At 35.6% G+C, this 14,577-nt stretch overlaps 2 protein-coding genes across 3 annotated transcripts; one reads left to right on the top strand and one right to left on the bottom strand.

Annotated features, from left to right (window-relative positions):
* Positions 1-290: 290 nt before the first annotated feature.
* LOC121980341 (coiled-coil domain-containing protein 25-like) lies at positions 291-10,185 on the bottom strand. 2 transcript variants are annotated; one of them, XM_042532340.1, is made up of 7 exons: positions 9,936-10,185; positions 9,700-9,841; positions 7,265-7,392; positions 7,066-7,169; positions 1,576-1,663; positions 1,227-1,288; positions 291-928 (listed from the first exon to the last, which is right to left on the bottom strand). In XM_042532340.1, exons 2-7 carry the CDS (start codon positions 9,810-9,812, stop codon positions 776-778), a joined length of 648 nt encoding a protein of 215 aa, XP_042388274.1. In that variant the 5' UTR covers positions 9,813-9,841; positions 9,936-10,185; the 3' UTR covers positions 291-775. The 2 variants fall into 2 exon arrangements, with proteins under 2 accessions (XP_042388274.1, XP_042388273.1); XM_042532339.1 differs by having other exon boundaries at positions 9,700-10,184.
* A 295-nt stretch (positions 10,186-10,480) lies between these two features.
* On the top strand, positions 10,481-12,862 carry LOC121980340 (pentatricopeptide repeat-containing protein At5g12100, mitochondrial-like). The gene has a single exon (XM_042532338.1). The coding sequence runs from the start codon at positions 10,518-10,520 to the stop codon at positions 12,693-12,695; it is 2,178 nt and encodes a 725-aa protein (XP_042388272.1). The 5' UTR covers positions 10,481-10,517; the 3' UTR covers positions 12,696-12,862.
* Positions 12,863-14,577: the final 1,715 nt, after the last annotated feature.

Below are 14,577 nucleotides of genomic sequence, written 5' to 3'. Positions count from 1 at the left end.
ATTAATTTTTGAAATAATGACTAACACATAAAGAATATGTTTATCTCAACTTTATCGATATTTGAATCTCAAATCTCATGATAATAACACTTCATGCGTTAGGCATCAGACAATCCTGAAGAAAGTGGATCAAGCCCAATCATGTTGTATGAGCACATTTATAGATGAGCTCCTCCCACCTGATAACCAATGGTGAGAAATATCCCTACGATATTAATCATTCGAAGAACGGATTTACCAACTAAAACGAAATAAAATAAATAAAATAAAAAATAAACAACATGACAGAATTATGTAAAGACTAATCACACTGACGTATCAATGGGGCTTGCTTTGCACTTGACCGGACAGTATGAAGCAATGTGCTGATCATCCTTTGATCAAATAAACAAATTCAATTTCGATAAATAACTTATTCTCATATGAATGCACAAACACAGCTTGATTCCCAGTATGAAGCATAGTTTTCTCATCAAGTACAGTCTAATAGAAAAATAAGTACAAATGTAACGGTATAATTTTGCAAATCCAATTGGTCGCATGCTGCTATCAAAAATATTACTGATCAGAATATTGGTAGAGTTCCAACTATTTCTTCACGTTCCATGAAACCATCGAGTACAGTTAAAGGTTCGATGAATGATCAGTGAGGGCTTCATCGCCAGGGAATGAAAGTCTTGGAGTAGACCGGAATCACAAAATTCATCTCCAGAGTGATCAAGCAGATCTTTAAAAGCTTCAACTTTTCTATCAACCAACAGTTTTCTGTCAACGCTCACATGAAGTCATCTTCAAGTTCTTGCAGGGATTTATTAGCAGATGCAATCTGCTTGTTGGATGTCATCTTCTCAGAGACCATCAGACTCTTGTAGCTTCTTACCTCTGCTTGTTTTTCCTTTTCAAGCTTCTGCAATTCTTCCCTCTTCTTCTGCAAGACCATGAAAACGAGGCGCTGAAGAAAATAGATTTCTCAAAATACAAGTAATGTTCCAATATTCAAAAAAAAAAGGAGGGAAACTGCATGCAATTGAGCAATTAAAATTCATGGAACTGAAACATTCTTTAGTCACTCATGCAGAATAAGATAATTCATAGCACAAATTGAACCTCATGAATATAGAAGAAACCTAGCTGTACTTGATAGAGCTGCCTATTGTCTCCAATTAACAATTTCCTAAGTATGTCGTCCAAATGCGCTTATTCATTAAACATGAAAAACAACTCACTTTATCCCTTAGCTGGGCCTTCCTTTCTGCTCTTTCTGCAGCATTGATAGCTTCTCTCTCAGCTTCAAACAAAGAAAGTTAATTGTCAAGCTCAAACAAAATACCAATATATGTACCGGAAAGAAATATAAAAGCTAGTTACAAGTGATTCTCTTCTCCTGTGCACTTCAAATGAAATACAATGAGTCTGGAAAAGAGAAAAATTCAAATAACAATGTTTTGCAAAGTGCAATCTCAGCCATGCTTGCAATATAAGCTAAAGTCTCTCAACTTATAATTATATCATATTAATGAATATAATGCCTATTGTTTTCATATTTACCCAAAAATTTCAACTGCAAATTGATACCTTTCAAGTCTGGTTTCCTCTCAACCTTGGTCTTGTTCAACCTGTTAACAACCTCATTTATGCGTTTTTCTACCTTGACTGTCTTAACCTATCAGAATAAACAAGGCCAGTTACAGAGATTTCAAAAGAAGGAAGACAAAGACAGACATATCAAACCAAATTTCATTTCAAATAACAAACAAATGTAATCACAATTACAATATAACCATCTCCATAGTCCAGTCTATCAAAAAGGGTAATTGTGGATAAGAAGGAAAAAAAACTAAGTTGAACAGAATAGATCAAAACAAAATCAAATTAAAATACAAAATAGACAACTGCAGATCAAGAAAAAAATATTGGAAGAATCTAATGTAGCATAGTACATAAGATGGTACTAAACGGTCCCCTCGGGGCGGTGCGGTGGTTAAGACATTGGGTGTTGCCATATGAGATCTTGAGATCGAAACTCGGCATGTCCGCCTTCTCCCATGCCTTAGCCACCTGCACTAATGGCTAGTAGTCATCCTTATTTACCTCATCCGTGTTGGCCTAGGGACGGGTTGGCAAGAGCGCTAGGGTGAGCGAATCGTCTTTTGCCACATAAATGGTGCTAAAAGGATATCTAAATTTGGAACATCAAGATGCCAGTGTAAGATACCTCCTGAATAAAGTAAACGTTTTTAGAACACACGACATTTTTAAGGCATGAAGGCAAGGATTGAAATCTCGTGCCGAGTCGATCGAAACGGGTGAAACATTTCGTTCCGCCTATTGACCGGCACAGCCACGACCTAGCACCAGGCCTAGCGGCAGCCGCGGAGGTGTCACGTGACCTCGCGATCAAAGCAAAGGGTTGCACTGCCCCCACGACCGCACAAGAGGGGTCAGCGACCCTAGCATGCTGGAGGGGTCGCGGACTTCCGCGGCCATGCCGAGGTCGCGCTGTCGGGTTTTTAATTAAATCTGAGAGTTTTTTTTAAATTAAAACTGAACTTAGTTTGATTATCTCAATCAGCTCCTAACTATGATAAGGATAATCCAAAAAAGTTTAATTAAACCCTAATAAAATTATCTAATTAATTATATATTTTATTTATTTTAATTCTAAAAATATATAATAAAATTTTTATTTATTTATTTATCTCCTAGCTATGTTATTATTTTTTTAATGTATCTAATCAATCCCTAACTTAAATAAATAGCCAAACATTTCTTAAAATCCTAATCTAATTACCCCATTAAAATATATAAAAATTTATTCAAAATTTTAAATATTCCTAAAACACTCCGGAAGGCCGCGGTGCCGCAATGGATTCCGTGAGTCACCACAACTTGGATTTTTTTTAGTTTTTTTGGTTTAGTTAATTTTTCATTTTTTCACTTTTTATAAATAGGATATTATTAATAATAATTATAAAATATTAAAAATTATTTCAAAATTTTTAAATAATTTATTTTTTTAAGAATTTAAAATTTTAAATAATTTTAAAATTAAATATAAATTTAAAATAATCAAAAAATTTAAAAAATATATAATTCTTAAACATTTTAAATAATTTTTTTTAAAATTAAAAATTTACACATATTCAAAAATAATAATTTAAGATTTTCAAATAATTTTATAATTATTTTTAGCTTTCAAATGATTTTATAATTTTAAATTTAGTTTTGAATTTTGAGAATTACTTATTTTTATAATAATTTAATAGGCATTATCTTATGAGAAAATATTTAAATATAAATTCAACATCTCAAAATATAAAACATATAAGAAATAGTAAAACTATATTGACACGGTACGATCCTGAAACCGTATTGTTCCGGTCCAAGACCGAAACATCGACACGGATTGAGATTTTAAATCTTGCATGAAAGTCCTATAAAACTCAAGGCTCTATGCATTTGTACTTAATTTTGGAAGAAGAAAAAAAAACCTATATGCAAATAAGCAAATGAAAAAAAAAAAGGAGAAAAATATTATAATTTATCACATATATCTAGAAATTAATATTCACTACTACAAGCAATCAAATATATCCACACAGATAAACCAAGCATCATCTTCCACAAATCTCAAATCTTGTATGAACTGACTAAAGCTGGAACTATGAGGGACGAAGAATAGAGTCAAACTATAACAATAAAGAACAAATAATGAACTATGTTACACGATGTATAAACAATAACAAACGAAATTTAAAATGACATGCTACATAAACGAAAGACTAATTCATCTAATTAGTAGAATGTAGAGTTGACGAGTATAGGGGTAAAGTGCACTGATTTTTCTCTTACCTAGATTTATCTTAGAATTTAGAGCCTGTCAATCTGAGAAAATTTACCAAATTGGTCAAGAAGTTCCTTTGACTACATGTGAAAGTGTTTTTCTTCTTGTGTGTGAAGTAACAAAAAGACCAAGGGTTAATGAACACTAAGAAGATCCTGCTTGAACCATGCATTACATATGCCTCCGTGCTAACCATTTTATTTGTTTCCCCCATTTGCGTATTTTCTCCAGAGATTCGTGACATGAAAAAAGGAAGAAAAGAATTGTTTGAATCAGGAGTCCCTCAAGAGTCGAGTGCCTAGCATGAGATGTTTCATGCTTGCCTCAAGGGCATCTATTATAATTATTGAAGGTGTTCACTAAGGATTAACTTGAGGTGTAAGACTTGTTCTTGTCAATCAGGATTAGGAGTTAAGTCCATATTGGTTACCATTGACTCACCATGTGACGAGATTTTCTTCTTCTAGGTGATCGTTGAGTGAAATTTCATTTGTTTCATCCTTTAATACCTTTATACTTATATCATATAATATTTGTTATCCTTAATTTTGAGATTCCACTTTTTCAACCGTTATACTTCTATTGTATTAACATATAATCCATCCTGTCTTCTTCTTCTTTGATAATCATTTCAGTTTAGTTTTAATATATTGGCTTCAATTTAATTTTTATTGGATTAGGTTTACTTTGAAGGGGAGCCTTATTGTAACGGTAAAGTTTGTGTAACCTAGAGGTCATGCGTTCGAGTTTCGGTAACAACCTCTTGCAAAACAAGAAAGGTTGCGTACAATAGACTCTTTTCCGAGACCCACATTGGTAAGAACTTCATGCACCGAGCTGTCTTTTTTTATTAGATTTACTTTGAACGGGTTAGATTTAACTTTTAATAGGTTTTCTTTTTGTTTTAGAGTCATATAATATAATATTTGAACTGAATTGCATTGAATCAAACTTTATTGTCACCATTCTTTTTGTTTCCAATTCACATGTAAGAATGATATCATTTCCAATTCACAAGAATGAACCATATTTTTTTTTTTGTCATATCTTGTTCGTATGTAACAATCATATTGTTTCCAATTCATATGTAAGAACCATATAATTTCTAGTTCATATGTGTGGAAACCATATTGTTTCTGGTTCTTATGTAAGAACCATATCATTTATGGTTCTTATGTAAGAAAGTCTTGGTTCGCATGTAAGAACTCTCTAGTTCATATATATGGATCATGTTGTTTTACATGTGCATCATAACACATTAGATAATATGAATCATGAATTGTGCATTTTAACAATTGTGATGGTTAGTAGAATGTTGAATCAATACATAAAGGGGTAGATGTTCATTGATTCTTTTTTACCTAGGTTTATTTTAGAATTTAAAGCCTACATCAAAAAAATTTACTTAATTGGTTGAAAAGCTCATTGAATGTGTACTAAGTAAAAAATTCATCTTGTGGATGCATCATAACAAAAACCCTGATAGACATTATAACAATAGACATAGCTAAGAAAACCTAACTTTTTACCATGTAATCTTATATGAGTCCTTGCTTAATAACATTTTATTTTCTCCTTTCCATGTTTTGTATCTTTTCATCATCACTACGAATCTCTAGAAATTACTATCATAACACTGAAGAATAAAAGGGCAATCATGGTTTGAAATCTCATACCATATCAAGTGATACGAAACATATTATTCCGATGAATAATTGGAACTTGATATTACTTGGCACTAACAATATCTCTTATGTCATTGTGTCAATCAGGTCAATGAATATTGTCTTATGCCAACACTCAACATCCAATGGGATGCTACAATTGAAGTTAAGATGAATTGAAATAATGTGATGGAGGAGGATCCAAAGATTTTATCTTTTTTTTTAGATTTAATTTCCTCTTTTGCATTTTTTTTTATTTTGAGTTCGTTTATAGTTTTTAAGATTTTGAGTCTGTCTAGATTTTTTTGTTTCTGTTAGGAATTTGTTTACTTTTTATTAAAATTGTTTTTCCTTTTTATGCATCTTAGAGTTCTGAGTCTATTTAAACAATTGTTTAGTTGAGGCCTGAGTAAGTTTTTGAATGAATAATATCAACTAACGCCAGACAAGATAGCGATCATCCTGTCGGCTGTATTCATTCCTATGGTTCAAACAAGAACATCGGAAATAATCTTCTAAAACTTGTTGATTTGGAAGAATACTAGGAAATTGGGACAATAGAAAAAAAACAGCACAGCTGAAAATATCATTCATTCAAAAACTTACTCTACATCAACTAAACAATTGTTTAAATAGACTCAAAAATCCTAAGATGCAAAAGAAAGAAAAAACAATCTTAATAAAAAGAAAAAAAAAATCCTTCCAGAAAGAAAAATCTTAACAGACTCAAAATCCTAAAAATCCTAAACAGACTCAAAAATCAAGAAATACAGAAGAGGAAAATAACTTCAAAAAAAGGATAAAATCTTTGAATCCTCCTACATCATAATATTATTATTTTTTTAGCTTGTGTCCATATATAATATCAAAATTGTATAATAAATATGTAACACAAACTCCAAACTCAAGTATATAGTTGTCTAATCTTTTTTTTTTTGTCATCTTTATCTCCTTCCTCCTTCCTCCTTCCACCTCTAATTTGCCGCCAGCACCGTACATCAAAGCATTGGCACAATATCAAAACAATATTATTCTAGTCAACGACCAAAACTTCTACACGAATGCACAACTCAAGATTTTGAAACTTAAAGGCAATATAGAAAAAAAAAAAAAAAGCATTATTTTCCTTGCATTAAGAGGTGCCCTTAAAGAGTTGAGTGGCTAGAGTGAGGTGCTTCATGCTTTTGAAAGGTGCTCACCTAGGATAAGCTTGATGCCATCTAGTCTAGCCCTGGCTTACCAAGCTGCCTAGGCAAGTAGCCAAGAGGCCACTAATATCATTGCATTAGATCATATCCTAGGCCTCTATATCACTACACAAATCCAATAAATTTATGTTAAATCTCATTTCATTCCAATGAACAGGAACATTATGAGGTCCTATGGTGTGACTATAGCTGAAGAGTGCATCATAAACTATTAGATCCAAATGGTTACTAGAGTAATAAAGACTTCAGCTAGCAAAATGTAAATTTTAAGTTGATCATTTCAGATGAAACTTTGTAAGTGAAGAACACTGAAATTCCATGCAAGCCAACATATACTATGTAGCTTTACCATCTTAGGATTGTAAAAACCAACTTGGCCAACATCCATGGAAGGGGTTTTCTTCAAATTATACCATGGTGTATAAACAACATCAAGGCTGTTCATCTTATTGCCTACAGAGAAATACACATGATTATAAAATAAATGTAACATATTTTCTAAAATTTTACAGAAAAGGAAAGACAATGTTCTTCTATTATATATTTACCTTGTATTGAATTAGCTTTGACAAGCTGGGTACAATCTTCCAATAAACCTTCACTTATATTATCAACAGTCTGGCCCTTGTTCAATCTCAAATAAACATGTGCAGAAGACATTTTGTCTACGTGAAACCTACACTCATAATGACACTCAGTAAGCATTTGATATTCTTGCAGAAGCATTAATTTCTTGGAAAGATAGCCAAATTGAACCATCATATCCTAGCACCACAAAGGAACCATAGAAACCTACAATGTCTATGGTATTCTTCAAAGAATTTGATAAGAGAGGTACTTAAGAAAGACGGAAGAAAAGATGGGACAGTAACCAATCTAATAGCAACCAACCTGACAAAGCAACAACAAAATAGTTAGCAAAAAATTAGCTTCTCATTAGTTAGCAAAAATATTGCAACCGAATTGAATAAGTTACTTTATAGGAGGGGAAATGCAGCCTAATGGTATAATGGAAGCAATAAAATTATCTTCTTCTAACTCTCTCTATCTCCCTTGGTCTTTCTCTTTCTACACTTTGTACATCTAGCCGGCCACCTCTTCTTCTTGCAACTTAGCCACACTGGCTTCCAAGGGGGAACCGAAGATCACTGCTCCCACTTTTGAGCTCAAATTGAAGCTCAGTTGCCTGTAAACTTGTTCCTAAGCTCGTGCCCACAACAATTTAGTATCAGAGAGAGCCATGGGTGTCAATTTCCAATTAAGCGTGCTGGAGTTTATGGAGGAACTAAAAGAAGAATGAGTCAAGAGTCAAGAAGAAAGTGCAAGGTTAGCCACCCAAGTCTTGACAATAACCCCGGATTTGTAGGCCCTTTAGACCTCTACATTAATAAGAGACGACAATAGCAGTTTATGAAGGCTCCAATGGACCATAAGCATCATAGGGCAATCAAGGAAACTGAGGGAGGGAACCCTTTCTCCTAGGAGTGCCTCCCCTAGTGATTGTAAATTTGTAACATCAAGCCCCGAGGTTCGACTCCACTAATATGATCGGAGAAGAAGACTTGTTCACATGGTTTTTATGGTGTGGTCACTTCTTCATACACCGGAAATAAACATGAAAAAATTAACATCATCTCTTACCACTTAGAAGGAAATGCACAAGTATGATTCTTAAAAATTGAGATTGGTGGAAATAAATCAAGGAGCTCTGCTACAATCACTTCAAACCACCAGATCAAGATGGGATGTTAAGAGAACTAACCAAGCTCCGACATACATGCTCAGTCAAGGAGAACCTGTGCTAGTTCGAGTGCTTACTTATGTAGGACCCTTACTAACCAACTAAGAGGTGGACCTTTTCGCCTCTAGGCTATTGCCACACCTACAAATAAATGTTAAGGCACATCATCCAAAGTATCACACTAGTGTCTCATGTCTTGCCTGCTTCTATGAACAAAAAATATTGGAGATCTAACGAAATGACAGCACTGCAAGAACTTAAAGCAAAAAAAAAAAAACTATCTATCTGATGCTTGAACAATTTGAGATAGTCAAACAATGTGCAAGAGGTCTCTTCCTCAATTTTGATGAACCATTCTCATGGGAGAACAAGCGCAATTGCTTGTTCATGTCAGATGGAGTAGATGCTCAAGAAGGCTCTCAAATATTCAATAATGGCCATCAAAGGGACTCCTTAATCTCAACTAATGCAAGAGTCAGCCATCATTTGCTCACATCTTGTCTCGGTCCTCATTAACTCAAGAAGCACACATAATTTAATCAACAACAATTAGCTACCAAACTAAAGTTAGAATGAGATGAGAAGCCAAATTTTTCGGTAAGGATCACAAATTGAGAATGACTTCAGAGGATTAGGTTTAGCCTACGGATCTACATAGTACTAGGCAAAGAAGGTATACCAGTTAATTTCCTTATTCACCCCCTAACAAGATTTGTTTTCATATCAGGGACAAGACGGTTGAACATGTTTGGTCCTAACCTTATGTACTTCGACACCAGGAGCCTAGAATTTACAACACATGGATAGTAAGAAAAGTTAAAAGGCACTCGACAATGATCAAAGCAGAAACCCCTTAGAAGATGGACATGAACCAAAACACCAAATAAGCTGAACCCCAATTGCGCATGGACCAGTCCTATCCTTGTGACCATACTAGAATCATCTAATTCAATTCTCCATTTTGATAATCCTCAAATTCTCTTAAATTTATATGACTGGCAAGATTTGGTCCGTACAGGAAAAGTTATGTACTGAAACAAATTACCATGCAGACAACAGATAAAATGTAGAATGACAATTGGCATGACAACAGGCTGGACAAAGAATGACTACGGATACAAACTCACAATCGACTATGAATATGCAATAACATTGGAATCTGAGAAGAAGACAACAAATAGATATATCCTGAACCATCGACTACAAGATTAAGTAATCAGCATTATGGAAAAAGGTAATTACCAAATGTCTTCGGGGAAACCATACTTGATGAGCTCCTCGTTCTCGTGTTTGTCTAACCCCATGAAGATGGTGTAGTCCCCAACATCCGGGCGGGCCTTGAAGTAGAAAACCATCCTCGCCTCTAGCTTCCAATCCTCGTTACCTGCAAAACAAAACAAAAAAAAAAAGGTAATCTGGTAACCTAACCTACCCTCTCGCCGCTCTTGAATTAAAATCGAAGTAACGATTTGAACAACGGTGCAAAGATTAGGGTATCCGGGTCTCAAGGGGCAGAGATTTATCACTTCCGGATCGCGTAGGCGAATCGAATTCGGCCAAGGGGGGTCAGGCCAATGGAATCAATCGGGAATAGGGTTTCGTGGAGGTTTGGGGATGAGAAGGAATTGGGAGGAATTTGTTCTTCCCTATCAATAAGATTCAACACAAAGCGGCAGCGACACAAACGAATTAGAGATTGAAAAGAATCCGCAGAAATGGCGGTGATAGAGAATTATTTTAAGCCGAAAAAGGTTATTCTGTATTAATTTTAAAAAATAATTAGGAGGTAAATGTGGCAAGTGGCAGTGTACTTGATAAATTTAAAAATTATACTTATAATTGAATTACATGAGTTGGTAATTTCTAAAATACTAAATCTTGAGTTAAACAACTTTTTGGATATATCAATTAAATTATTTTTAATATTAAAAAATTTAAATTTAATATCTTTTTACGTTTTCGGATATACAAAAAAGAAATTTCTTGGCCCCCTTTAAAATGTCAAAAACCCCAAAGCGTCGAAACAGAACGTCGCCGCCAGTCAGGAAAGGTGCGGAGGCATGGCGAAGTTCGTCCGTCGCATTTTTGGCGGAACCCTAACAACTCCCCCTTTCCTCCTTCCGTCTTCTCGAGGCAGAGTCTTCTCCTCCATTGAAGTTGATGGCCTTAGAAGAGGAACGGAGAAGGCCGTCGAAGGCGGTGGCTCAGGAGGAGGTGCGAATGAGGTAGCGGAGAAGCTGTTGATCAAGCTACGCTACCAGATCCAGCAGAAGGATGTCCGATCCCATTCCTCCCTCTCCCTCGCTCAAACCCTCATCCGCTGTCACAAAACCCTCTTCCCCACCCCCTCCCACCTCTTACGATCCCTCATCGGCGCATCCCCTAATCGTCACACACACCTCCCCCAATCCGCCTGCAACCTTCTCGTCTTCGCGTATGCCTCGCTTAACCTGCCCGACGACGCCCTTCATCTGTTCTCTCTGGTTGAACGAGAAGGTCCGAACCTTTTCCCTTCTCTTTCGGCTTGCAATTTCCTGCTCGAGACGCTTGTCTCCCAGAAGAGGTACTCCGACGCCTTGTCCTTATTCTACCGGGTGGTCGCCTCCCCGGTCCGCCCAGACACCTTCACCTACAACAAGGCCATCCAGTCAGCTGTCAAATCTGGAGATCTTGGCCGAGCCACCGAATTATTCCAGTGCATGGAGCACAAGGATGGGTTAGTGCCAGATTTTTTCACCTTTAATTGTCTTATTTCTTGTTTCTGGAAGGAAGGGCGCTCGGATGATGCTCAGAAGTGGTATGAAGAAATGACGAAGAGGGGAATTGCACCTACCCTCGTCACTTATAATACGATGATTGATGGGTACTGCAAAGTCGGGAACTTGGATGCTGGTTTTCGAATTCGGGATCAGATGTTGGCTTCCAAGCTGAAGCCAAACCTCATTACATATAATACTCTGCTTTCTGGGCTTTGTCGTGCCTGCCGGATGGATGATGCAAATGCCTTGTTGGATGAGATGAGAAAAGCAGGTCTAACACCTGATGGGTTCACATATAGTGTTCTCTTTGATGGTCACTCAAGATTTGGCGACCTCGACGTTTTCTTTGAGGAATTAGTTAGAGCTGGCGTCCCAATTGGAGGGCACACTTGCAGTATACTGCTGAATGGACTTTGTAAGGATGGGAAAGTTGCCAAAGCTGAGGAGGTCTTGCAAAGGCTGGTAGAGGAAGGATTAGCTCCAACCAATGTGATCTATAATACAATTGTTGATGGCTATTGTCGGATAGGTGATATAGACGGAGCCTTTGAAGCAGTGAGACGAATGGAGTTACTTGGATTGAAAGCCGAAAATATTACGTACAATACACTGATAAATGGTCTATGCAAATTGCAGAGGATGGAAGAGGCAGAGGGTCTTATCAAGGAGATGATAGAGAAGAGTGTTTCACCCAGTGTAGCAACATATAACACTCTCATTGATGCTTATGGGCGAGCTGGTAATTTCGAGAGGTGCTTCGATATTGTCAATGTGATGCAGAACGATATGGGAATGAAACTAAATGCTGTGACGTATGGATCACTGATCAATGTATTTTGCAAGAACAACAAGCTTGTTGAAGCAGAGGCTCTTTTTCTAGATATGTCGTTAAGAGATATTCAACCTAGTCTGAAGATATACAATATTCTAATTGATGCATATTGTAAACAGGGTCAGTTGCAAAAGGCTCTTGAAACGGTAGAGGAGATCAAGAGTACCGGTTTATCGCCTAGCATTGTTACCTATAATATTATCATAAAAGGTCTATGTGGAAATGGAAAGATAACAGAAGCTCAAGACCTGGCCCTTAGTTTGAAAGATAAAGGCCTTAGCCCTGATGCAATTACATATTATACTCTCATATCTGCCTATTGCGATACAAACTCTGCAGAGAAAGCCATTGAGAATTACCGAGAGTTGGAGAAATTAGGCCTCAGACCAACCTTATCAACTTACTACGCTTTGATTACTCAGATGAGTATAGAAGGAAGGATGCAAGATGCTGAAACTTTATTTGAAGAAATGTTGCAGAAGAAATTGGTTCCTGACAAGGGTATTTGTAGTGCAATGATATCTGGTTATCGTAATTTTGGAAGTCCAGAGAAGCTACTGATCCTACAGAAAAGGATGGAAGAGATGGGAATTTCATCTGATTTGCAGAAACTGAGTGACATAGAGGTTGCAGAGGCACAGATTTGAAAGCTTGTGGCAGTTTCTTCCCTATCTGCCCCATTTCTTAGAACTGGCTGCTCTCATTTCCAATTTATAGTGCCGTTTTGACCATGAAGTAATCCAATATGTTCATGCACATTGTACACTATATTTTACACCTTTATTCTAGATTTTCATCTGTAGTTTTTGTGGTATCCCTATGCGTTACAACGAAATAATTTTAGCTGTCACTAAAAGTATATGTATTGAGAAAGTAGTCGGCAAAGATTATACTTGTGACAAAAGTTTTTTTTTATAATTTTTTTGTCACTATTCTATTCTTTAAATAACACGACTATGAGATAAATTGTTACTGTTTTATTGACAAGTCTCAAGCTATTTATTGTTAAAAAAAATACTTTGGCGAGGAATAAATATTTGTGCTAAAATATTATTGATTTTTTGGGTTAATTTATAATATAACGTTTTATTATTAACTAAAATTATTGAACTCAAATGCTTTTAGGGTACTTGATAAATCCAATGAAGGTGCATTTTCATTGATGCATTCATGGGAGAGACGGTCGAGCCTCAATAAGTTTATGTGGCTGATTGCAGTCTCATTTCGAATGAAGCTACTCAGTCTAGATTTCAGCTGTAGATGCCATTTCCATTTGAATAGAGAATTATTTTATACGTTGGACATGGCAATCCATTTTGTTGAACATCATTTGAGCAGTTGATTAGCATTTGAGTTTGAGTTCCTTCGTCAACCAGCCGGATTGAGCATTCGATTAAAGTTAACCTAATCAAACAAATTGAAATTTTAATTAAACAAATCGAACAAATTGAAATTTTTTTAACTAATCGAACCAGCTAAACTTTTCTATGAAAACTAAACAAATCGAACCGATTAAATATAGGTTAATTTAATTTTTGATCGAATTAATTAAAATTTTAAAACTAAATTAATCAAATTTAGGTTTGATTTAATTAATTACATTTTAAAATAAAAAATAATTAAATTGATATTTCTATTTGATTTATTCGATTTAATTGAATTACTAATTTTAAAATCGAAACCGAATCGAATTAATTGAAAATTGAACTAATTTTTTTTTTTTTAAATGAAAATTAAATTAACCGAATAGAATTTCTAAATTCAATCTGATTTAGTTAATTCGATTAATTTGATTTTACTGAATTTTTACTCACCCCTTGTTCTATCAACAAGGACAAATGCATCTGAGAAGTGTTAGAGTAAATGTGCCAATAGCAGAGAAGACTTTGATCTCTTCTAGAGTTTCAATCAAGCTAAAGTAAGACCACAATCACCACCACTCCAACTAATCCTTCAATTATGACTTTGATCTCAATCCAGGTTTCAACAACTGATCATGGAAGAGGCAATCAACACTAAGTAGACCTGACCCCTGGCCGAGTTTGACCCAAACCCGGCTGGGTCCATAATCGGATCAACGTGTCGGTTGCTCATTGACTTGGATCCCCAGGCTAAAGTGGAACCGACCCGATAGGATGTCGAGCAGGTTTTAGTTCCAGACCCCTTGTTAATTGCTAGTTCGGCTCTTTTTTTTTTGGTCGTTCCTAGCCGTTGGAATCGTCGGTGTTCCTAGCCATCAAGGGGGGTGAGGATATTTTTTGGGGGTATTTTTTTTTATGGTTAAGATCATTTGTCATTTTCTTTTATCAATAGTTATGATTTAGTACCCATTAATATCCAAACTCTATAAGTAGAGAGTTCATTTCATCATTTTCACACATATCTTCTCTACTCTTATATTCAATTTCGCATTCTGTACATATTTTCGACTACAAATCTCCATTTCTATGCACTTTTGTTTCCAATTTTTAATTACAATGGAAGGAGGTTGTGGAGGTTCATTATCTCGATCTCGGAGGAGAAAGGAAA

The sequence above is a fragment of the Zingiber officinale genome, chromosome 5A (assembly GCF_018446385.1).
Source record: "Zingiber officinale cultivar Zhangliang chromosome 5A, Zo_v1.1, whole genome shotgun sequence".
Lineage (NCBI taxonomy): Eukaryota > Viridiplantae > Streptophyta > Magnoliopsida > Zingiberales > Zingiberaceae > Zingiber > Zingiber officinale.
This window is presented reverse-complemented; position numbering and strand designations above follow the sequence as displayed.

Coding starts and splice junctions, on each gene's coding strand:
- LOC121980340 (XM_042532338.1), top strand. CDS start 10,518: ATGGCGAAGTTCGTCCGTCGCATTTTTGGCGGAACCCTAACAACTCCC.
- LOC121980341 (XM_042532340.1), bottom strand. CDS start 9,812: ATGGTTTTCTACTTCAAGGCCCGCCCGGATGTTGGGGACTACACCATC. Junction 7,170..7,264: donor CAAAGCTAATTCAATACAAG/GTAAATATATAA, acceptor ATTTCTCTGTAG/GCAATAAGATGAACAGCCTT. Junction 1,289..1,575: donor GAGGAAACCAGACTTGAAAG/GTATCAATTTGC, acceptor CTTTGTTTGAAG/CTGAGAGAGAAGCTATCAAT.